At 41.3% G+C, this 24,559-nt stretch overlaps 1 protein-coding gene across 2 annotated transcripts in view; it reads left to right on the plus strand.

Annotated features, from left to right (window-relative positions):
• Positions 1–899: 899 nt before the first annotated feature.
• STON2 (stonin 2) overlaps positions 900–24,559 on the plus strand; it is a 67,789-nt gene continuing 44,129 nt past the window's right edge. The window contains exons 1-4 of one of the 2 annotated variants that reach the window (XM_063160168.1): positions 900–970; positions 15,755–15,960; positions 16,408–16,653; positions 22,815–23,012. In XM_063160168.1, coding sequence (XP_063016238.1) covers positions 15,873–15,960; positions 16,408–16,653; positions 22,815–23,012 — 532 coding nt within the window. In that variant the 5' untranslated portion in view covers positions 900–970; positions 15,755–15,872. Of the gene's footprint in view, positions 971–1,343; positions 1,442–15,754; positions 15,961–16,407; positions 16,654–22,814; positions 23,013–24,559 lie in introns of those variants that run through there. The other variant, XM_063160169.1, reaches the window with a different exon arrangement.

The following is a 24,559-nucleotide window of genomic DNA, read 5'->3' on the forward strand; positions in this document are numbered from 1 at the left end:
TCAGTCCCCATTCCTAATTAAGGCTGTTATTATCATGTTTATTGCAAATGGTCAATAACATTTGTCAGCTTGCAAGGTTCAATTTTCTAGGAAGCTCTTTGGTGACTTGCTACTCCCTCAGCTCTCCAGAGTCGTTCTGTGAACCTGCTAATGGCTGTAAATGTACACACCTGCGCTCACGTTTGGGCTAATGGTACACATGTTCATTTTGCATAAGCTTCCTTTCAGCTGAAGTCTCGGAATGGTACTGGGGTTGCAAGTTAATTTCTCCATAAAGACATTTTCATATGCAGATTGCTCTCTGAACTATTTAAAGGCAGAAATAAGATTAATATTACCATACAATTTATATTATTAGGTTTGTAATACTCTTACAGTTTAACAGCTTAAGCACAATTTGGTTAATAGGCATTGTATTAACTTTCTTATACTTGCATTATCCATAATCTGCGAAATTCATCAGGGTCCAACAGAAGAAGTGAGGTTAATTTGTGTTAAAAGCGTGCACGCGAATTCACCAGTTACAAAAAAATAGCGCTGTATTTAAGCATGCCCGCTGAATAACCCCGAGCAGAAGGATATTTTGTTTGCATTATCGATTGTTATTTGCACATTGCTATTTATTTTTGCCCGTGGGCGAACAGAAACGCCGAAGTCCGTTGCCTTTGAATCGTACTTAGAAGCGGGCCCTAAGGAACTTGGAAGGGATCAGCGCCGGGCGTGTGCGGGACGAGGCGGCCGCTCCGCCGCCACCTGTGCGCGGTGCGGGCGCTGCGGGGCGGGCGGGCAGCGGGGCCGGGGCCGGGGCTGGGGCTGGGGCTGGGGCCGGCTCCGTGCGGGGCGGGGCGGGCCCGGCCAATGCGGCGCCGCCGCCTCCGGGGAGCGCCCAATGGCGGCGGCGCGGGCGGGCCGGGCCGGGGATGATCGCGCTGGGAGGGCGATCGCAGCGCCCGCGGAGCAGCGGCCGGCGGTAGGTGCGGGGAGCAGGGGGGTCCGTACTCTGCCTTCGGAGCCCCAGGGAGGGGGGGCCGCGGCTCGGGGCTGGCGGGCAGCGCTGGCGCGGTCGGAGCACTTCAGAAACTGGAGCCGAGGAGCCCTAAAGCGAAGGCAGGTGGCCCTGCCGGCGGAGCCGGGGCCGCCGCCTGCCCCTCGGTGCTTGCGGAGCGGGGCCGCCTGCGGTTCCCCTCCGCGCTCCGGCCCTTTCCCCGGCCGGGGTCGCGGCACCGCTCCCGGCCGCGACCCTGCGTACCGAGTGCGGACCCGTTCCCCTCGGTGCCGGGCTCCCTCAGGGCCTCTCTCCGCGGACCCTGCCGGGCTCCCTCGGTTTGCGCGGCTGTGCGCCTGCGAGCGGGCCGCTGCTCCTCGGCTGCGGAAGGGTTAACGCTCATTAGCAGCAGCGCGGAGAAGCTGCTCGTATCCACCTACCCCTCAGCTGCTCCATGTAATTACTCATGGTTTGGATTTTTTTCTTGCTTGTGTCCGCTGAATTATGCTGCTTTTGAAACGCTTTTCTGCGGTTCAGATATTGCAAGGCAAACAAAGATCTGTCTCTCATCTTTCTGTTGTCGTGTTTGAATATGCTATGTTAAATTGTAGGTTTAAAATGCTCAAATTACACATTTCCATGCAAAGTGGATTTTTTCTGTTGATATACGATCAGACAGCCTTCTCTCTGCCCATTTGCTTAGTTCATGTGTTAAGTATTCTTTTTGTGCTGCATCTCCACTTTTCTCTATTGATTTTTGTTAATTGTTTTGTGGATTAATTTATTGTAATCAGCCTCAGCTTTTCTCATTTTTTCTTTCCTATGGCTTAATCTGTTTGAGACTTCAGGTTTCCAGAGACACAAAAGTTTTTAAAATGCTCGACTGCTTGAGTAGATCGGGTGATGCTTTGCAGCTCGTGTCTTCTCATACTGTAGTTGTGCCTTTTGCTGGGAATATCCGTAGGATAATATTGCAGTATTGGTTTGAGGGCACTTTTAGTATTGTCAAGGCAAAAATTTGGCAAACATTGACATTTCTTGTGAATCATTCTTGTCTCCTGTGAAATGTGTATTTTGCAAATTACCAGTCTGGGCAAGTAAATTTCAAACTACAGGTTGCTTGGAAAATGATTGTGTTCACTAATTCTGGCATGTGACTCTGTTTTTGTTTCTGCTCTGCCAAGGGGATGGAAACATACCTTGCATTACACAGACAAGTGAGATCTGGACTTTGCCTTAATATTGTCCAGATAAACAGGTTTATTTTAATAAAGTTTGTGTTATCACCAAAAAGCTTAAAGAGCAGCTTCCCACATCTCTATGAGATGTATTATGCAAGATTATACAACACATTGGACTTTCCTAAGTACTTCATTTCTTAATTCAATTCTTCTAAGTTGTCTCTTCACCAAGATTTTTCAGATTTGATTGATTATAATTTAAAGCAGTGTTCCCTATGAATTACTTTGTTATGTGATGCTTTTTTCAGGTAAATCTTTGACCTTTTCTGTATATTATTCATGGCTTTTCATTATATTCCTATGATGCTTTAAAGTACAAAGTGAGTAGCAGTAACTTCCTAGCAGATCTAACATACAGATTTCCTTATATGTAGGAATACAGCTGGCAACTCTGCTCTTTTATAGTTTTGGTTTTTAAATTATTTTTAAAATATCAGTGTCATCAGGAGCATAACCATTAAACTTTCCAGTAAGAAAAAAGGGTCAGATGTTTTTTCTGCCACATGATGCAGTGTATCTCAGTTCTGACTAGTTGTACGCTCATATAATTTGTGTCCTTCGTTATCATTAGGAACAGAACAGCGTCCCTTGGTTTTTAACTGCAGAGCTTTCCTTGAGTTCCTTGTATCCCTCACTACCTCAGTGGCACAATTAATACTCTGTGGGGTTGATTTAGATTACAGTCCAAGGGATGCAAGGTAAAAAGGTAACAGCAACATCTCAGTAGTGGCCAACTCCCCATGTCGAGTCCTTGTTTGTGCTGCCTTGCCACCTATCTTGTGAAGAACTAGCAGCTGGTACAGTTCCCTGGTTGGGCAACCCAGACTGTGTGTGGGTTACAACCATATTGTGAGTGGGCTAAATACACCATGTTTATAGAGTCCATAATTTTCAGCTATCTCAAGTCTGGCATCAGCAAGTGAAGATGAGAATTGGTATCTAAGTGTGTTACAAACCTCTCAAGGTGTTTGGCTCTGCAAGGCTTCTGTTGCCCCTGAAGCAGTGACTTTTCCAGTCTGTGAGACAGTTTCCAAGGTGGCATCAGCTGTAAGGTCATGGCTTGTGGGCTCTCCTGCTCTGACACTTGGCTCCTGGTAGTACCCTTTCTTCATGCAGCTTTCAACCAGGTACTGCACTGAGGCTTTGTGCAGTAAGCTAACAGAATCAATTTTGAGTTGCTGAAGCCCTGTTAAAGGCTGTCTTTGCAACACCATCAGCTTTCTCTGGAAGCTGGAAAACCAAACAGGTATGAGGAACTAAGCTATAGAACTATAAGGATTCATGTGGTGGTGGCAGTCTTCTAACATAATCTTTGCCATCTAAAAGTTGTGTTTAACAAAGACAATCACTTAAACTCAGCTAGGAAAGGACAACCTTCAAAAGGCAATTCTTGGCCAGTTTATCTGAGCTATTGGTTGCATTACCCAAAAAAAAAAAAGTATTCAACTGCAAAACCAGGTTATTTTGTCCTCAGATGTCTTAGTGCATTTCTTTTGAGTCCATCATGACAGATGTTCTCTTACAGGATTGTGAACTCTGCTAATGGATGTAATAACTTCACAAGTGGTTAACCTCAAGGAAGGAATGCCTGTCATTGTGTGTGTTGGGTATGAGCATGTGTTCTGTTCAAGACTATAGCTGTAATTATGACCACAAGAATTTGAGTCCTAGGAAATTAGAAGCCTTACAACTCAGCTTGTACATCTGGAAACTTCAGGGATTAAATCTTTACTCCTTGTAGGTGTGAAAGATTCACCAGGACCTTAAACAGGCCCAGAAATCCATCTACATGTGTCTGTGTGGGTGAGACTGCTTCCCAGGAAGGGATTATGTATCCCCTATTGACTTATGCCATCAATTTTCACTGTCTTCTGAATGTTCAAATAAGGTGAATGGTGTGGAACATCCTATTTTTTTCAAAACTGAAAAGGGAGTAAAATGTCAGAAATTATGATTGAAAAAATTTAAAAGACGCAGTCCTGTGAAAATACCAGGGAACACCCAGCAGTGTTCCAGATTTCTCTTCTTTTCTGAAAAAACTATAGGTGAAAATACATGAGTACATTATTTAAAGTAGGAATACCCTTTTAAAAATAATGTCCTGATCACCTGCATTTCTGCATCTAAACAAAGATGCACATAAACTGATTCTGTTTGGGATAAAACTGAGCAGAAAGAGGAGTTCATTTAATGTACTCCAAGTGCTAATGCAAATTCAGTCTACAGGATCATTTTGGAGATAATTGTTAGTAAAAACCACAAAAAAGGTAGTGTGAAAGTTGTGCCCTTAAAGCTAAGTATTTCACTCTACCACTCAGCTCCTATTGTTAAAGTTTTATGCTGTTTACTAGTGTAAACTTAGGATATAGTCTCTTGACCAACTTGACAACTCAGTTTTAAATTTGGTATAATCATTATTATATATTGACAGAAAAAAAAATACAAGAAAAAGAATTAACATCTTAGAACAATACTGAAAGACTTAATAGCAGACATCAATGCTAGGACAATGTGTGTCCCTTAGATAAACATAGAAACAAACACTGCTTTTTAAATAGGAAGGTATCTTAAAAGAAGTTGGTTACTGGAATGTATAGCTTTCTTATACATCAGTTCTATAGAGATAGAGTTTCTGAAGTGAAACTATAAAATTAAAGCGCTTTTGCTCTCATCAATCATGAGAATTCTTCAATAGGTGGTTTTTTGACAGGAAATACTTCCCATAATGCTGAAAATATTTTTTAGCAGTGATAATGTAAGGTTTGTCAGTCACCTTCAGTGAAATGTCTAGAAATGTGTGTAAGACTTCCTTGAAGTTTACACCCTTAGATGTGAAAAAGACATGCAAGTCTCAGTTAGTTACCATATTCTTCTTGGAGGGGGATTCACCTCGTTGGATCAGGCAAAGGACCTTCTGGAGATGTTGTGCTCCTTCTCCTGACTATAAGCAGAGCCTCAGATGTCTGACTGGGTGGCTGGAGTTAAAGGAGGTGTGATTCATCTTGCTTTATTAAGGTAACCGAACTAAATGTCTCAGCACAACTCCTTCAGCTTGAAACAGAGGGCAGAACTGACCAGTGTGCTTCAGGAGCCTACAGAGGTGCTCTAGTAGTTAAAAACTATGATGATATTCAAAGAGCAGTCAGTGTGCTCCAGAGCTGAGATTCAAAGTGGATCTCCTGGTCCAAAGGCCAGCAGACCTGCCCGGTGAGCTAGAGAAAAAGGATGTCTTTTTGCTGAGCTGTTTCTTAATTCATTATGCTCTTTTAGGCCAAGTTTTAGTTGGCACTTATAGACATGAATATTTATAGAAACCAGTTCTCTCTGTGGGCTCTTGGGTTTGCCAGCTGTGAAATGAAATGAATGAATTATCTTCAATTTACTTTTGAAATAGGGGGTGGCTATAGGATACAGTAATTTTGCTATCTGAATCAGGGGCGTCTGGTGAGCAGAAGGTACTATTTTGCAGAACTTCATGGTGGTTTTGTGGTTATGTGGGTGATGGAAATGCATGAAAAAACATCTACTAAGCATTTTTGAAGAGAAAAGTATTACTAGCTGCAAAGCTGAAATTAGAGCTCGTCAAGCTCCACAGCACAAGGCCTGTTTATTTTCTAAGAGAGCAGTTTCAATTGAATAGCTGTAAGGAAGAATTTGGCCCATGAAGTTTAATGATTAGTTGCTGTTTAGTTGCCAGCTGCTCCTAATGACAGAAACTTGCCAACAGAATGCTCCTTTCTCTCTGATCCTTGCTAGGTTGTTTCAAGTTCACCACAGTTCAAGTATTTACCTGGCTAAAGCTTACATTCTATATGTAAAAATTATACATGGTGGAAGCATCAGGTGCATGCTCCCAAATTTATCCTAAATTATCCAGTACATGAGTTTAGCATGAGGAATGCTCAGTTGATCTGTGCATGGATTACTTTGGGGGCATTCACAGCCGGAATCTCAAGTGTCACTGAAGAGGATAAAACTGAGGTAGAATAGACTTGGCAGATCTGGGCTTTCCTCTCCTAAATAACACAACTCTGACCTCTGCAATTGAATTGTCCAGTCTCTCTGAATGGAGGCAGCTATTTTAGCTTACCACACTACATACAGGCTCAGAGCTTGACACCAGCATTCAACTCTTTTTTTTCCCAGAAAAGTTTGCCGATTCTCCCTGTATCCAGTCCCGGCTATTGATGTGAATGTGCTTGGAGCTGACCATTAAAAGATGATCTCCTGGAAGCCATGCAATAATGTTGGTATTAATTATTTGATGTCTTAGCATGAGGTGCAACCAGTCCTCCTTCCTGCAGTTGGTATCAGACTTGCATTGTCTCCCTGTTGCAGCTTCCTCAGCAAAACACTGAGTGTAATAAAATACCAGTGCCTTGCTGCCTCCATATGCAAGAGGGGCCTGCATCTCTCACCCCATGTACCTCTGCATCACTTAAAAGATCTCACCTAGATAGCTGGCCCTGTGTCTTGGATTCCTCTTTTGGAATGCAAAAGGCTGCCTGCTGTCTCAGAGGCACTATCATTGGGGTGCTACCATAGACTACCGCTTATTAGTGTGTGTTAGTAAAAACAAAACAGCCCAAAACCTCAATAAAACTGAACAACAAAAAGTGAAGGATTTTCTCCTACCCTCTGTTCTACATCAGGCTAGTATACTGTGCTTATGTTTTGACTTTCTATGTTTTGTTCAAAAGTTCAAAACTTTCTTATGTTTTGACAACTAAACAAATACAATTAGGCACAAATGCATTAGACAGTACCATTGCAAACACTTTTTGTACTGTGTATGAACTTAACTTGTCAGGAACTTTGTTTCTACTTCAGATATATTTTTGGTAATATTTTATTAAAAACTGGGTACCTTTAAATTCAATCTTTGCACAAGCTTTTTTTTTTTTTTTTTTTTTTTTTTTTTTTCCCTAGGGCTGTTTTTTCATTCTCTTGAAACAGGAGTAGCCTTGCTAAAGGAATAGAACCATCATGTCTAATGGGCCTATATTTAGGCTGTCTGAAATAGAGAGTGACAACAAACATGATATTTGTGGGTTGCCCTGAAGGATTGCAGTGTCCTGGTATCACATTAAGTTGCATTTGACTCTTCAGACACTGGAAATGAGGAAAGACCGGTTGGATCATTGAAAGAATTTTCTGCTAGGGCAAACTTGTTCCCTGTTCTATCTCCTCCAGAGTGTTGTTTTTTGTCTGGCTTTAGATAGTCAAGCAGGGTTTCCTTAAACTGGGAGACAAGTTCACGTTTTAATGTTGCCTTTATCTATAACAATCAAGAAGGATCTCCTTTATAACAAAAACCCCTTTTTAAACTCTTCATTGGAAGGGTGCTGCTGATACAGATTAGAAGTTATAAAAGATGTCACATAGAAATACTATTATAGATAAATTTATGTAATTAGTTGTTAGCTACATGGATATACAGAGAAGGCATGAACAGAAAATGACTTTCTCGCTCAGTGTTCCTAATCACCCTTTTGAGCCAACATTCAACTCAAGAAAACTTCTTTGCTTTCATTCAGGGCTGCATCACTTCCTCAACAGTCCTTGTCTTCCTGATGCTTGCACAGTTGGATTCTGTGTTTTTCTCTCACTCTGAATCTGTTCTCCCATTCTGTGCATACTCACAGCTCAGACGGATCAATGCCCATCCTCTCTGCAGGCATACAGCCTCCAGTGAAGCATCTCTCTACAGAATTCAGTTCCTCCCTTGCTTGAATGTGGCTAGTGTTTGAGGCCTTGACTTCTTTCTTTCTTGGAGATTTTTTTTTTCTTTGGGGTTTCTTTTTTCCTCTTCCCCCAGCTTAGTCAAAATGAGAGTTTAACTGATACTGATTGATGGCAAATAATTGTACCTACCATCTTCACTGAAGATGTTTTTACCCATCTTCTAGCATTTAACTTACTTGTAATCAGAAAATAAAGCCCTGATTTCATTTGTGCAGGTGAAACACTCCACAATGGAATTACCATCCTTACTGATGGAAGCAGGATCAGCTTTTGAGTTGTACATGAATATTTGAAATGCAGTAATTTGTTGCAATGCATATAAGCAGTGCTGGAAAGTTAATATCTGTCACAACAGGAGGGCATTTCATACAAGCCAGGCTGTGTGTTTTCTGAAAGACTGTTGTTCATCCAGCATGATATTCCAGTAAACTTATGATAGCTTCCTCCCTTCCCTGTTTATTTTGTTATTAGTCCCAGCACAGAAGGAGGAGAGTAGATAGGATTTTATGAGCTGTGTTCACTTCTTGATGGCTGTCTTCAGTGATGTCAGGTTGCGATGGCACAGTTGGCTCTACAGTGATTAGTTGTAGAACATTGTGCTTTTTGTTTTACTGAGATAACTTTAAAAAACACTTTTATCATCATCACAACAGCAAATAAAATACAGGAGCTTTTGGAGGGTTTGGTAATGGAATACATCTGGCTAGCTTGTCTGCAGAATTTGAACGAGAACATATGAAAGCGTCAATGTCAGATGTGCAAACCAGGTCACTCAGTGAGAATTTTCTTTTGAAACGCACATTCCTTGTATTACTCACTTCTTGAGGTTTGAAAGAAGAAATAAATTCTTAAACACAGTTCCCTGCACATACTGTGGACTGGAGCATCAATTTTATAGTATTGTGTTGTGCAATAGTTGTGACCACTCCCAAGTCACCATCTTGAAGCAGAGAAGAATCTGTGGCACACACAGTGGGCAGGTGTTGAAGTCTGGGATCTGGGTGCTGCTTTGGACTTCTGCCCTGTGAAGGCCTTGAGAAAACAAGAGTAGCAAGGACCCTGAACCCACCCTTTCCTAAGGGGATGTTAGCAACTTCTCCTCCCTTACTGCGTTTACATTTCCTGTTGTCTATTATGATTACCAGGAGAATTTTGCTGAACAAAGTAAAACCTGAGCTATTCTAGTCTTTGGGAGGAAAAATCTTAAATTTGTGGGTTTTTCTTCTGTTTTTTCTCCTGTTTATAAAGTATTGACTGGGGGGGAAGGGGGGGGGGGGGAAGAAGTGCCAGATTTTAGAGATGCAGATGTTCTGCTAAGCAAATTGACACATTGCCTTTTTCCTGTGATCTTGTCCCAGTCTAGTTTTATTGCGCTGTTGCTCTGTATGGTTAGAGAAGCATTTTTCTGATTGTTGCCTTAGATTCTAGTTTGAGTTGAAAGCTTGGCAGTTTGGGAAGTTGTCCTTCAAGTTCCCATGCAATTACATGGCTTCAGTTACGCTTTGAATGAATCATATACCCAGAGTGAGCTATACTGAAAGTCCTGAGATGCAGAACTTCTCTTTTCCTGCTGTGACTGGTGATGTGAACTATCACTGTCAAACATTTTGTCTTACATCCTCCCTTGGTTTTAGCCTGCTTTATATTTCTTCTAATAGTAAAAATAAATAAAAATACATAAAAATTCCTATTTTGGTTTGCACTGCTGGTCTTCTACAGTGTCTTTCTACATTTCTCATACTTTTAGGAGTACAAGTAATAGAGGAGGTTGTACAATTTATCTCCAGCATCAGACTTTGAATCTCTGTCTCTCATTATGAGGCATCCAGAATCCATGAACTATTTCTGAGGCATGCCCTTGGCAGGAGAGACATTATTGCCTTCTGAACTGCCTAAATATGCTGGTTTTGCCTGCAGGAGAGCATTTTAGGTGTCCTCTCTCTGTGGAAAACAGAGGAGCCTCTGTGGCAGATAGATTTTGGTGCAGAGAAAACAGCAGCTGTTGACCTTCCAGATATTAGCCTTGACACAAATATTCCTGGGGGAGACGCTTGTGACTTTCTTACCAATGCATCCTGTACAGATTCTCCTCTCTTACTGTCACTGAGTTAGGAGTTTCCAGGAAACCTGGCATGTGTGTTTGTGGCATATGCTTTTATGTGTGCTGGTTGTGCTGGAGAAAATAAGGTCATTCCAGGTCATCTCAGCTTTAACACTGCTTCTGCCATGGACTTGCAGTGTGGATTTAGGCAGATCACTTTGTATCTGCTGGAATAATTGGGAATGGGTTGGCCACAGTGGGTCCTGGGCTCAGGCAGACCACCAGTCTGCTTATGTGTCATTCAGAGTGCCAGATAGCTCTAGTCACCTTCAGTACCTCACTCCACCTTGCCCCATCTCTGTCCCAAATCAGCAGGAGACAGCACTACTGACCTACCTTGTAATGGCACAGGGGGGATTTGCTCTGGCTCTGCAGACACAGCAGGCTCTTGTGACCATTCACTCAGGTGTAGCCCATAATGGGAAAAGCCATGCTTTCTCCCAGAGAGGCTGGAGGAGGTCCATGAGGCACATCCATTTGTCTCCCTTTGGGCCCTAATGCTTCCTTTCATATTGTGAGTTTTTGTTTGTTCTGCTGTTGTGTGTGTGTTACACGCGCCAGGTAACGACTGAGTTTTGTAAGCTGCATCTGAAGTCATGGAGCTCATATAAGAGCATGTATCAGAGTAAGTAAAACTGGTCTAAGATCTAAGACAGAGTTTTATTAGAGACTCTCTCAGGGCAATTTACAAGCTGCAGAGCTGTGTATGTGGAGAAAATATTGTCAATATTACAAATACCATAATCAACCAAATGTAACTTTATTCCTGTCATCATCTAGGTCATTCATAAGGTAAACTTACCTCAGGCATTTAGGCAGAGGTTGATAAAATGATTTTTTTCAGTAAGAATGATATCTAAATCCACTTCCTTTATTTCATTTGGTTTCTCAAGTTCATTGTTTTGGTTTATTTTCCTGTTGTTTAGCACTGTGTTTTGTTTATGCTGTTGCACCTTGAAGTACTTGGGACTGCCTTTTGATGCTGGAGAACAGAGTTGCAATTTGGAGTTTGTTTATTATTCAGCTCATGATGTGCTGATGGTCAGTGTTTATTTACAGGCCAAGCTGAGAGGAAGAACCATGAGCTCTCTCTCACTTGGAAATTTTCCCAAGGCAGCAATCATTCCTCACTTCGTGCTACCAGAATAGTTTCATCTGTACAGGTTTGCCAAACACATGGTCAAGATAAAATTACTTATTTTTCCTTGAGGCTTTCCTTGTGGGAGTGAAGCTTGTTTGTTACAAGAAAAGCCCTGCTCAGAGTCTTTCCTTTTCTTACGGTCCCATTGGCTTAGTTTCTTTTTTTTTCTAAGTGAAATTTAACAGCTTGTCTACTTATTTTCCCACAATGGTCTCCTACAAAACCAAATGCAAGCCACTGTAACCAGTCAATATTTCAGTTCCTGGAACTGTAAGGGAAGGTATAAGCAAGAAAAACAGAATCACTGCATGGATTACAGGATTTTTTTCAATAGTATCGCCATGTAAGGCAATAGAGACTATGCACTTAGCACAAGCTTGCTATTGATATATAATTGGAAAACAAGAAAGCAAACTACTGAATTTCATTCTCATATTTTTATTCTGACTTTTTTCTCCTGTTTTCCCATATAACTGTAACCTAGTAACTCTAGGTAGTGATCAGAAAGCCAACTGCAGCCTGCATCATATGGATGTAACTTGAAGCAATTGGAGAAATGACCTTAGTGCTTAAAATTATTAACTGTGCCAAGCTGTTTCTTCTCAGCAGAGTTGAAATCTACTGAGAAACTGTTTGAGTTTGCTGTCCAAACACGAGGAATTAAATACTTGGAATGGTATGTTTGCAAAAACACCGTGCAATTACAGATACTTCTGAAATCCATTACAGATACTTCTAAGCATCAATAGTGGCACAAACATTTCTACATACCAACATCAGTACTGTTGGTGTTTGTACTCACAAAGTGTGTAAAGGTCCCTCCTAAAGTGAGGGCTCATTGTACAAGGTGCTGGGTGACAGACTTCTGGATAATTATGTGTGTCCTTCTCAAATACATGATTTTGGTTTACCAAGATAAAGGTAGAAGGACAATGCTATTCCTTTCATTTGTTGCTGGAGTGGAGTTGTTCAAAAGGATAGATGTGTAATCACATCACAAGAAGGAATGGCTGTAGTCTGTGAATTCACATAGTTTTGAAATAAGAGGTTTCTAGTTATCAAAGCAGTTCTGTCATTTTAGAATAAACCTTCATCAGTTTTCAGAAGGGCTTGTATAATCAAAACACTGAGGGGACTAAAGAGACACAGAGTTTTGTTCCAGCTCTATGATCTCTGCCTCCTGGAGACCTGGAAATAACTGTCACCTGCTTGTCACTCATATTTACATGCACCACTGTGAAACTGTAATGTGAAAAAGGGACACCTGAAGCAGAAATTTCAGCTTCTTAGAGAGGTTTTTTTCCTCATGGTCAGGTCACTGCCTTGGAATTGATGGTAAGGATCATTGGGGTGAATAAGTAAAACGTTGTATTTACTGTGTAATAGTAGGAAACAAACAAAGTTCTGATTCACTTCTTTTTTTTTTATACCAAAAATCTGATAAATTAGCTTACTTTTTTTAACCACTTCAGCACTAAATGCTTAGTGCACATAATAACACAAATCCAGAAGTAACAATCTAAACAATCCTGTTAGTGTAGACAGAAAAAGGTTGCTGGTCTGGCCTGGTAATATCTTTTTCCAAGAAATGTGTTTCCGTCTGCTCTTATTTGGGCTGTGCAGCATAAACTTTTGCTTTAATTGTAGCTCACTTAGAGTTTAGAAGATCCATTTGTTCTTAGTCCTAGTAGGCTCCAAAGTTCATTCCTCTAGGAATAGCCAGAGATGTTTGAGATCTCTGAAGAACAGGAAGGAACACTCTGAAATTCACTTGCAGAGTACTCACTGCAGTGTTTAAATAGTGGTGCTGGCTGCTTTGGTACAGAGAGGATTCAGGGTTACCCACAATTCAAATGGTTCCTCTGCAGAGATTTACCTCTGTGGTGGTTCTGCAGATTGCAGCATCGTTGTGTTAACTGAATGCACAGTGGCGCTGGTGTTGTGCTGGCTGAGGCCCGTTGGTTCACACTGGGATGGGCTTAGGTCTTTCTTGAAGGAGGATTTTGGAGAGTGAATGAGAGGTGAAGTTTGTGGATGAAGTATTTTTTCCACATAGTCTGCACAGGTGTTAGCTATACACAATTCATAATTCTGTACAGGCATTTAGGTCAAGGGGTGGGATTGAGGATCTTTGAATGTTGAAAGAATGCAAAATTCTATCTTTTTCTTTTTCTTTTTTAACCTAACATATGCATCCTCAAAATGCCTCTATTCTGAATATTTTTGAAGTTATTAGTTACTCAGACTACCTTTCTTATCTTTCAGGCTGCTTGTCTAAAGGGCGTGATAACCCTGATAAGTCAACACAATCTCTTTTATTTACCAAACTGGGAAGTCTCTAGAAAATTCCTGTCATGGGAAAGTTGTGTAACCCTCAATGCACAGTGTTCTGATGCTTTTCTGGGCTTATAATGATTACTGTCCATTTTAAAGTGCTAGTTTTGCTGTCTGGTACTAAATGGATTTTAAGAATTATATTTGTCACAGGGCAGTAGTGTACTAGAGGAAATCCATCTTAAAATAATGGTGTAATTCTCCCACGTATCTGTACTGCTGAAACAGTCCATTTTCTTGCCTTCTTTCATATCTTTCTTCCCCTTGAAATTAAAAAGAAAAAGAAATTTTAAAATGAGCTCTGCTGAAGTCTCTGTGCATACAGGGCAGGGTAAACTGTTTTCTTTTTTCATTTCCTGCCACTTCATGCTTCTGTCAGGACTTTTCCAGGAGAAAGGGCAGGTCAGTATCCAGTTGTCTGGGAAAAGAAAACTTAGTTACAGATATTTAAACAAGACCAAAACAAACAGCTTAATTGGTCACATGAGGAAAACAAGACACCAAGGTCATCCTCTCCTTCCCTTTTATGGCCTCCAGATGACCCTAAACATCTGATTTTTTTTTCCCTTAGCTTGCTTCTATGTTTAGCTTTGTAGTTCCTATTAACAGCACCCAGAATAGATATTATTCAGGGTAGGCAGGTGTACCTGCCCACACTGCATGGAGACAGGGGTCCTGCCATGGCAGTGGAGGAAAAGGGGCTCAAGTGCTGCTGTTCCTTGCAGGAGGGAATTGGTTGTGTAACAAGGGTGAGATGTGCAGGGTGACTGGTCAGGGGTTCATAGCCCTGGAAAGTCTATGGCAAGGGGGGATCAGTCTTATGGCAAATTGCACTTGACCATCAGGATTATCTCTGGGGATCCTTTTTTGTTTTTGCAGGAAATGGTACATTTTGCATTCTATTCTGCTCAAAAAGATTCATCTTCTGACAGGAATTCTAGTTGTCAGGCAGGTTTGTGACTTCTGAACTTTTGACCTTTTCAGCTCTTTCTTGACTGCTGATCTGCCTTCAGCTGACAAAGGACTTCGTGGCCCTGAGGAGAATAATAATATTGGAAGCTATTTCATGATCTGCCTCCTTCAGAAATGCTTGAAGATTGAATGCATTTAAATATGTCTGCTTTTTAGGCCCAAATTTTGTTAATATGGGATAAAGAGTAGTCTCGGTGAAGTATCTGTTCTTGTACACTAATATGAAGTTTCACCCTGAAAAACCCTTTAGTTAGGTGAGAGACAGGAGGCCAAGAAACGCTGCTTAAAGCTCTTTCAAATAGGTCTGAGTTTCAGTATGTTCAAGTACTTCAACACCATGGCAACAAGAGCTTCAGTGCTTGAGATAATTGGGGACAGAATTAGCATATTTCCCTAGGAAGAGTCTTCTGAGAGTTTTGAAGTTTTGCAAAACTGGGGTGGTCGTGGTTTCCAGTCAGAGAGAATTTCACTGCCTGGACCTGACTCTCCTGGTTACTAGCTAACAACCAGAGCACTTTCCAGTGCTCCACTCCATCTAGCAGATTCACAGATCTGTGTGAGGTGCATACTGTTGAAGGGCCTACTAAATTCAGTTTTCACATCTGTGAAAACATTTGCTGAGCTACAGCAAAATCATGCTTAACTCTGGACAAGGTCTAAGATGGTTTTTAAAATTAAATGTGAAGTGCCAGTCAAGCAGCAGAGTGGAAGGTGCATCTAGATGAGAAGGCAGCTCTCTATACCCAGACCATGATGAGAGTCATTGGCCACTCATCTTCATTCTAAAATCAGCTACATAAATGTTATTGATAATGAAACATGCAGCTTATTGCTTGCTCTGCCAAGGGATTAGACATTGTAAGCAGCAAGGTGGGCAAAGACATGCTAATAGCTTGGAGTGGGGATTAAGTTACATCATCAAAATTTGCTAAACCTGGGAGAATCTCCTCATCTGCTCTTGCTGGGATCATGAGAGGCATGGCTCCTTGAGTAAGGACTAAAACATTGGTTTTGGTGATGGACTGTTTTAACATGAAGATGATTGCTTTATATGAAGGAGTTGCTCAAGTGTAACCCTCCTTTAGACACAAGTGACATTCCTGTCTCAAAGGTGGTAGTGCTTTGACAGTTCTGTGACTGTGGTACATAAATTGCTTTAACTTTCTGTAATGGTGGCACTAGTTCCTCCCATTTAATTTTCTAAAAAAAAATCATCTAATTTCTTGTCTTAACAGCAGTTGAAAAGAAAGTGCAAAGGAGTTTCCCTCTACTGTCTCATCTCCACTGTACCTCTCCCATTCTGCTTCCTCCTCCTTCTGATCCCCGAGTGAAGATGAGTGACCGGCTGCGAATATGACATCTCTGACAGGTGTCATTGCCTCCCACCAGTCCGAGTGGGTGTCCTTCCCTGACGAGCTGCTCCTCCCTGTTCCCCCACCAGGTAAGCTCTGATTTTCTCTGGAACTGCTGAGACTTCCTTGTTTGATTTAGACCAAGTACTGGCATAAATCTAGCATATATATGTGATATATGTGGGACAGCTTGCCTTCTAAGTGGAAGCAGTTTGTGCAGAGATTGAATTATCTCCTGCTACCCCTATGTAATAGGAGAATTTGGGCCAAAAAGGCAAATCACTCTTCTTGTGTGATGTAATGTAGATCTACTACAGGTTTTGGATCTGTGCTTCGAAATTCAAGGCAGTATCCAACCAGCCATAGAGGACATCTCGCCTATTAAAATCAAGTGCAAGACTGCCCAGTGTTAATCCAAAAACTGCATTAGGTGAAGGAAAAATTCCTACATTTAGTGGCAAATTTTAGGTGTTTCAATAAAAAACAATGAAATAATGATCAATCCTGTAAATCTTTCTATGTTACCTCTATTTTAGGTAGCACTGAGGCTCCTCCAGTGAAATGTTTTAATTCCTCTGACACATCTTCAGAAGAGAACCACAATGCAAATGGAGGATTTCAAGACCTTTTCTGCTCAGAGCTGGAGGAGGCAGCTGAGCAGCCCAGGGTGGATTCTGGTAACCATGTGTCTCCCAGCACTGATCTGTCATCGTCCATCAGTGCTTGGGTTCAGTTTGAAGATGCACCGTGGACAAGTGCTTCATCAACCCACCCACAAACAGGTAAGGCAAAAGCAATGAGAAAGTCTGTTCCAGTAAGATAACAAAGTACAATGAGAGCATACCAGATTTTTGCCTTGCTCTTTGGCTTCTCAAAGGTTTGAGTAGTTTGCACTGTATTTTAACACAATTGATGTTATCAGAGTTTCAAAAAGGGCCTTCTGGATTGAACAAGAAATATTTTCTTTTTGTAAAGAAAACGAAAGCCTTTTGTGATTCACTCCACCTGTGTCTTGACTAAGTCTTGGAGATTGCCGAAATGCATTCATGGGGAAAGAGCACAGAGGTGTTTTCAGCAGTGACATTTCTTACATAGAGATAGGAAAAGCCATTGAAAGAGTCTGAGCCATATTTGCCTTTGTATTCTGGAACGCAAAGAGTGGTAATCACCTCTGTGATCCTAGCCTTTGCCTGATCTTAGTCCCCATATGCTTTTTGCCAGCAGTTCATTGATACCAGCAACTAATGTGCCAGTGCTCATCAGTACTTCCTGCTCTCTTTTGATACTTCCTGATGTCTTGTGATTTAGCAGCTGGAGAATGACAAAGACAACAGGTGTTTACCTTAGTTCCAGCACTGCATGCACTTTTCTTCAAATATAGCAGTTCTTTCTGGCATGCTTTGAACATGCATGCAAATCCTCTGCCTTGCCTCATCAGCTCATGGTAACTGGTGTGGCTGTATGAGCTTCTAGCTTTTCTGCATGAACAGACTTCTGTCCTTCCTTGCAGGAGGTTGTGGAGTAATTGCCAAAGTAAACAACAGTTTACTTTTTCAAGTTTCAATTGAGATTCTCTCTTATTAATTCAACTTTATGACTGCTATTTATTAAAGCAGTTTAAAGAGTTATAGCTTTCCTCTGCTCACTGAGTCCATCAGATATTCCCTGTAACACATGAATAGTACTTCTGTCAGAAAACTTGGATTGTCAGCTTTGGATTGGGTTTTGGATAAACCCCATCTGGTTTTCCATCTGCTATTTTGATGGATGCTACAGACTAGTCCTTTTGAGACAGTATGGTTGGACCTTTGTGCACAAGTAAGGGAACCTTTAGAATCTCTTCTGAAAGAGATTTCTCTGATCTTCTTTATATTTATTTGTTGGTTCTTAGTTGTAAATACTTATTTATCCTTGTGGTGTGGAGAGAAGGAAGAATACCCATGAAGTGTAAATATGTAAAACTGAGATACTCTACCTCTCTCTCTAGTTTCATGGCTATGTGATCCTTATGCTTACTCACACAGCCACGTACTTTTTCAAATGGGGCTCTTGGTTGCTCTGACTAGGTATTTCCATCCTAATGTTGTTATGTTCTTGTTAACTGAAAAACCTATAAATACACCTTCTTAATTAAAAAAATCTTTTAATTACATTAAAAATCTTTGCTCAACCTTAATAAAGCTAATCATAAGAAAAAGACTTCAATAAACCAAATTTTATGGTATATTACCTGATGTCCTACCCTTGGAGGGATGTGGCCTGGCCTTAAGGTATATGATTAGCAAAAGCACTGCCTGTTGGTGGGTGTTTTCAGTCACAGGGGACACTAGTCTGTAGGCAGAGGTCTAGGACATCCAGATGAGGGGAGTAGAGTAGACTTTCCAAAAGCATTGCAGTTTTGTAGGAGACACTCATTTGTGCCCCTGTAGAGCTTTGTCCTGTATGATCCATGTCACTGAGGGAGGATATTTGCATGCTGACTTTGGCATCTGAGATTCGTGGAGGAGGGTGGTTCCCCTAACAGTCAGACCAGGATGTACTCCATGTAATTCTTGCATGGGAAACTATTATTCTATGAACTATATAGGAACCCTAGGGAAGTGTTTCCTAAGGGTATTTTAAAATCCTTGCTTATGAGCTGGTCCCACTCCTTTTCTGAACCCTGTATGATAAAGGGCCAGACCAGTGCAGCTGACAGCCTCTAAAGAGAAGCAGAAATGACAGGTCTTTGTTTCTGGTCCTTTACTTTGACACTTGACAGCAAGAGGTAGGATAAAGTCCAGCCTAGTTGTTCTCCATTATTGTGCAGATCACGATTTAATTCTATGGGCGGCAGCAAAGCTGGAGAGCTGCGCTCGCTCGCTAACACCCGGAGTGGAAAGCCCGAGGTGACAGCAATTACTCATTTCCAGTAGAAAACACTCTGCATAGGAACAATGGCAAGTACCCAGCCGGGGGAGGGAGGAGTGTAAAGGCTAAGTGCAAACAGAAGGATTGGTGTGAGAAGGATGGCCACATTTGAAATCTGTTTCCTGTGCAGGCAGCTGTGAAGAGCAACGTCCTGGAGGCTCAGCACCCCTGTCCGGGCTCCAGCGCTGTTAGGAAATCGTCTGTCTGTCTGTCTGTCTGAATATGCTTGAACTGCTGCTCAGCTGACCAGATAATTACCCAGGCTGATGGCCAGGCTGCCTGGAAACATTTTGAAAAGGGATTGCAAAGTGGGATTTCCAGAGTACCATGAGAGCAAAGAGGATCAATCCTCGGAGAGAGAGATTCTGTACATTGGGGCTACAGTATTTTGGCACAGGTTCCCCCAAAAGCAAATATTTCTCTCAAAATACTCAGAGTCTAAAAAAATAGCAATTTAAATACAGTTGGAATGTAGTGGTTATTCTATAGGAAGTACATTTTAAACAAAACCCAGGCTAATGCTGAATCCTTTTTGTTCTGGGAAAACTGAAGGCATTGTTGGGGCTGCAGAGGTTGAGGGACTGATGGCAAGAAACAGGGCTGAACAAACCGGTAAAGAATTTGGAAGATGAAAAGAAAGGTCAAAATCTGAGGTACAGAAATGAAAAGCACCCATAATAAGCCTCACAGTGAAAACTATTTTATTTAGTATGGTCTTGTAAACCCTTCCTTCTGCCAGGTTCAGGTAGAGTAAATGCTAAGCAAAATGTTTGACTCAAAATATTTCAGCATTTGAGATTTATGTATAGTTAACTGAGAGCTGCCATATCATGTGGATTTCTCCTCAAGAAGCAAAAACTCTTGAGTGAGGCCATAGAAATATTAAGAGAAATTATGTATTGTGGTGTCCCATTCTCTTTTTTCCTTTTGTGGAGAAAAGGAGAAATTTGAATTTTGTTATGATTATTATCAGCCTAGTCAAACTGTTACTGCCAAAGTGAAAAATGAGATTTTAAAGCTGACCCAAATGTTCCTATCACAAATGCTACACAATCTGTAAATGATCACAGCCAGCAGGTGACAAAACATTTGCATTTGTTACACAATGGGCCTCCAGCTCACAGTCTCATATTCTATCAGTGTTAGCTGCACTCTTCAATTCAATGAGGTATTCTTACTCACCGTAATTAGAGTAAGGCAAGATCTATTACATCATCCATCCTGCTCAGCCACGCCCACTTCTTCCCAAGAGCTTTGTCGGGTTTTAAATGGCTCAGATTACTTGGACTCTTACCATGACCCTTGAGAGGCTATCCAACAGCATATCTGGGCTTAACTACTTTGTGCTGTCCTCTCTGAAAGTAGGCAATACTTGCAACACAAGATCAGCAGCTGGAAACTACACCTGTCACTAGAAACTGTGATGCTGTGTTAAAATGAGAAAAATCTGAAGTCCTATGTAATAAGAAAATAAATTATGCTAACATGGTTTATTATAATACAGTGTAGGGATCAAGGAACACATCCTCAAAACACCAAAAAGGAATTAATGATTCAAGGTAAATTTGCATATTAAAAGCCAATCCATTGTTTTAAGCATAGATATGTCAAGAAAATTAAAGTGCATGTTGAAGGAAACGTTTTTTGTTTTGGGAATCAGTGAGTTGAGTTTCAGTATCCAATGCATGCTACAGAATTTGCAATTTAGGGATACTTCTGGCACCGGTCTTTCAACATAAACAGATTTCTGAGAAATTCCTACAGCAGAAAGGCTGTGACTCTCTGTCTATTGGCATTAGAGACTGAATTCAAAATTTCTACAAGAGCCCTGCCTCATTTAGGAATTTGGCTGCAGCACTTCCAGGAATCTGAAGAGCAGCAAGCAGAAGCATCTGAAGAGAGATCTTAAACAAACATGTGTAGATGTTTACTTTTGCTTGTCTTGCTTTTTGAGGTTGCTAGATGGTCTTTTGGCTCAGCATAGGGGAAAATGCCCTTTTGCTAGTTTTAATAATTAGTGTTGAGGAACCTAGAACAGTCACAGGTAGAAGGTGACTGTAGTAAGAATTTAAAGAACAGCTGTTGCAGAAAAAGCTCCCTGTGGTTTTGGTTTTCCAAAGTACAAGACTCTTTTAAGGAAAAAAGCAAACAATTCTGTTCTTTCAAGATGGCCCAACTTGCCTGGAATAAAATTAATATGCCCTTACATAGAAATATTTGGCAATGCTAGTCCAGTCAGATGCCTTCTTAGATAAAAAATGAGTTTGGAAAGCACAAAACTAGTTGGCAGTATTTGAGTTCTTAGATCTTACATGTTTCTAAAGTAGCCTGTTTTTTCATATTGCTGTGACTGACTTAAAAAAAACACTGGAAATCTACGATTTTTTAAAATTAAATAATTCCACAGTTTCTAGGATATAAAGCACACTTTTAAAAAAACACTTGGCTCCTGTTAGTGATCCACATACAGAGTTCAGCTTTTCCCTTTGTCCTCTATGTCCAAATAAAGTGCTTTGTCTGTCAGAGCAATTTCAGCTGAAGTTTTAAGGATGGCTTTGCAGGTGCTGTGTTTAACAAAAGGACTGAGAGAGGCGCTGACAGATTACAGTCATACACTCATCATTCTTTCTCTACAGGCACTGAGCACCACACAGTGTGCAGTTATGCAGGGAGGAGGGGTGGGCTTTGGTTCTGTGTCTGCCACAACAGCTGTCAGCCTGTGCAATAAGGAGGCAGATCTGCCTTATATCTCCTCATCCTCAGGGATGACTCCTTGGAAGGCACTCAGAGTCAGTAGCCTCACAGCTGTACACTCATAAAAATACCACTGCCTGCTTACCTGAGGCTATCAGTGCAGATATACAAAATAAATTCACACTTCTCAAGAGGCAAGGCAGAGAGCACTGTTTGGATGTTCTATGTGGAATAATGTCCCATCACATCGCTTGGATGGAGAGAGAGAAATCTTCTTTAACTAAATTTGTCATTTTTTTCCAAAGTATCTGTCAACACAGTAAGAGTTGCTTGTTTATTACATACTGAGAAAAGAATCTCTGTGTCAGTAGTTGTTCACTGTAACTGCAAGATTTGAGGAGCATCAAGATCTTTCTTGGTTTAATAGCTAAATACAGATGTACCAATTTAGAAAACAGTTACTAAGCTGATATTAAATTAGAATGAGTCTCTACCTGTACACTTTTCCTTAGTTCAGGAAGACTTTTTTACCATAGCTTTCTTTTTTATTACTATTATTTCCTCACTCCAGCCGCCCATTGTTGCTAGCATTCAAGTGATGATGTGGGCAAAGAGCATGCAATGCAAACAGTACAGAATACAAACTCATAGCAGTGGATGTGTGTGATTGTGTTCCGAGCTCTGGGTGATGGTTAGGCAGGTCTGAACTGTTTGACATGCAAGTCTGGCAAATGAGAACAGGATTTTTGGTCTACACTGAGCAAAAATGTTATGTAGTATATTCAGACTGGGGCTCTACATTCTGCATGTTCACAAACAAAAGTTATTCCTAGTGCACATTAATTTCAGGTCAATTTCAGGTAATTTTTATACTCCCCCTCCATGCAGAGCATTCCTGAGATGATGACTGCATTTGAGTGGGTGTTACAGATAGGGAATGCTTAATTAAATTAAATAAAACCACTTTAAAAAAATCTGTGGTGCTGTAAAAACTCCACAGAGTTGCACAACAAACATATTCAGGTCTTGTCAGCAGTGTCAGAAACGTGAAATCTTGTTCTGAAAAGTCACAGCTTCTCCAGTACTTGAGCAACAGGAAAGCATATGGCTGCCTGCAGCATGGAATCTAAGGCAGACAGCTGAGTAGTGCTGGAGGTGACAGTGCCAGGCACTAGCTAAGTTGTTCTGCATTTGTTACAAAATAACTGTGTTGCTGTGCATGTTGGAATTTGTATTTACAGAGCCCCAGTACGCTGATCTAGCATGCCTTTGGAATAGTTGTGATCTCTGGGTAGACTGCCCTGCATGTCTCTAACCAATACCTGTTTTTTGCGACCAGTGTCTGCTTCAAAAGCACCCAGCTGGACTTCTCCCTCTTCCAACTCTTCTGAGAGGCAGGCCCGTGCCTCAGAGAGCAGCTGGACAACCAACTCGGAGGACACCAGCAGCCCAAGCATTGCTCCCTCCTACACAGATCTGCAGTCGCTGAATACCGAGGACTTGACCAGTGGCAGAACATCTGCAGCAGATTCAGCTGGTAAGAGGGAAGCCTTCAAGCTTCCATCTCAATCTTTTTGATGCTGCTCAAACTCACTGTTCAGAATTTAGCCACAGGGAATGGATCCAAAGCAGAATAAACTCAAGGATTAGGCAGACTAACATTTTGTTCTACTCTAATTCCAAAAAAATCACACTTGGCCTTTACACAGCACTGACATGTGCAGGCTCCTGAAGTTAGAGCCAAATGCAACTGTGTACCTGTTGATAGACTTGGAGCATTTCTGCTTTTGACATGCCACATCAGCTTAAGCTGATCTAGGAACTAATATGTTGTGGGAGAGGCTAGATGCCTTTCCTGAATTTCCATGCAGAAGTTTTCTCAGCAGTGTATTCAGCTGAGGCAGGCCCAGTTCTGCTTGCTCCTCTCTGTTCCAGTGAGTGCCAAGACACAGCTCCAGTTTGCTGGAGGCATTCTTTGCATAGTGCTTTGCACTGTTACTGAACAGTAAATGCAGAGAGAGTTTAAGACATGACATAAGATGGTTCAGGAGCAGATTTTAACCATTTAAGGATCTTGTATCTGACCTTGTTGGGCTCTATTCAGACACAATCCTGATTATGGAAAAATGTGCTGCATGGCATTGTAGCTCTTTGCTCCTCAGTTGTACTCTGGGTAATCTGAAGTGAGAGAAATAGAGCAGAGTAGTGCCAGTCATGTCATGGAGGATGGGAACTGCTGAATGACAAAGCTTTCACAGTGCATAAAAAAGCTGACATGTCAGGACACAGAAAAAAATACACAGCTCCAGGAGGAAGCACCTGCACTATGCTGAAAGCTGTTCAACCCAAACTGAGGAAGGTCAGTAGGTACACAGTTTGGTGATGAAAATCAATTCCCTGGTGTCGTGATAGCTCAGACCTGGGAGATATTTAATGTGTTTTCTCTCAGGAGGTGAATGTAAAAATATGTGGGAAATAAGATCTGTTTTGTGAGAATGGGCTTCCCAAGCCTTGCTGAGGTCATATGTCCCTTCCTTAAGAAACATATACATACATCACTTACAAAGAGTATTATTTGGTGGTTCAGTGAAGCTGGGTTAGACTTCTAGCAGATTTATAAACAGCAGCGTGGTAGGTCCTGGCTCAGCACTTTAGACAAAGGATTTGTGGAGAAGTAGTAGTTACTTTGGATAAGTAGAGCTGTTTCTTTTTTCAAATAATGAAGTTACCACAAATCTGTCTGACCATTTTTATTTCAGAATACTCTACTTTCCTGTACCTCTGAGTTTGGAAACCACTTTTTGGTAGAAAGGTAGAATAGGCAAGTTGGAATATGTGCTGGATATTGCTATTTTGTGATTTGGTATAGGCTGCTGTCACTGGGGCTGTCTCCATCTGAGCAAAGGGAATGAGGGATGCCCAGTGCATATATAACTTCACATTATATAGGCAAGTCAAAGACAAAGGGCTGCTGTATATGCCTGTCATACTCATGGGATTATATCCTACATATGGCCCAAAGTGAAGCTGATACTTCAGTAAAAGCTTTGTGTGCAACTTTCTTATCTCAGTCAGTCCCAAACT

Source organism: Melospiza melodia, chromosome 6, assembly GCF_035770615.1.
Source record: "Melospiza melodia melodia isolate bMelMel2 chromosome 6, bMelMel2.pri, whole genome shotgun sequence".
NCBI lineage: Eukaryota > Metazoa > Chordata > Aves > Passeriformes > Passerellidae > Melospiza > Melospiza melodia.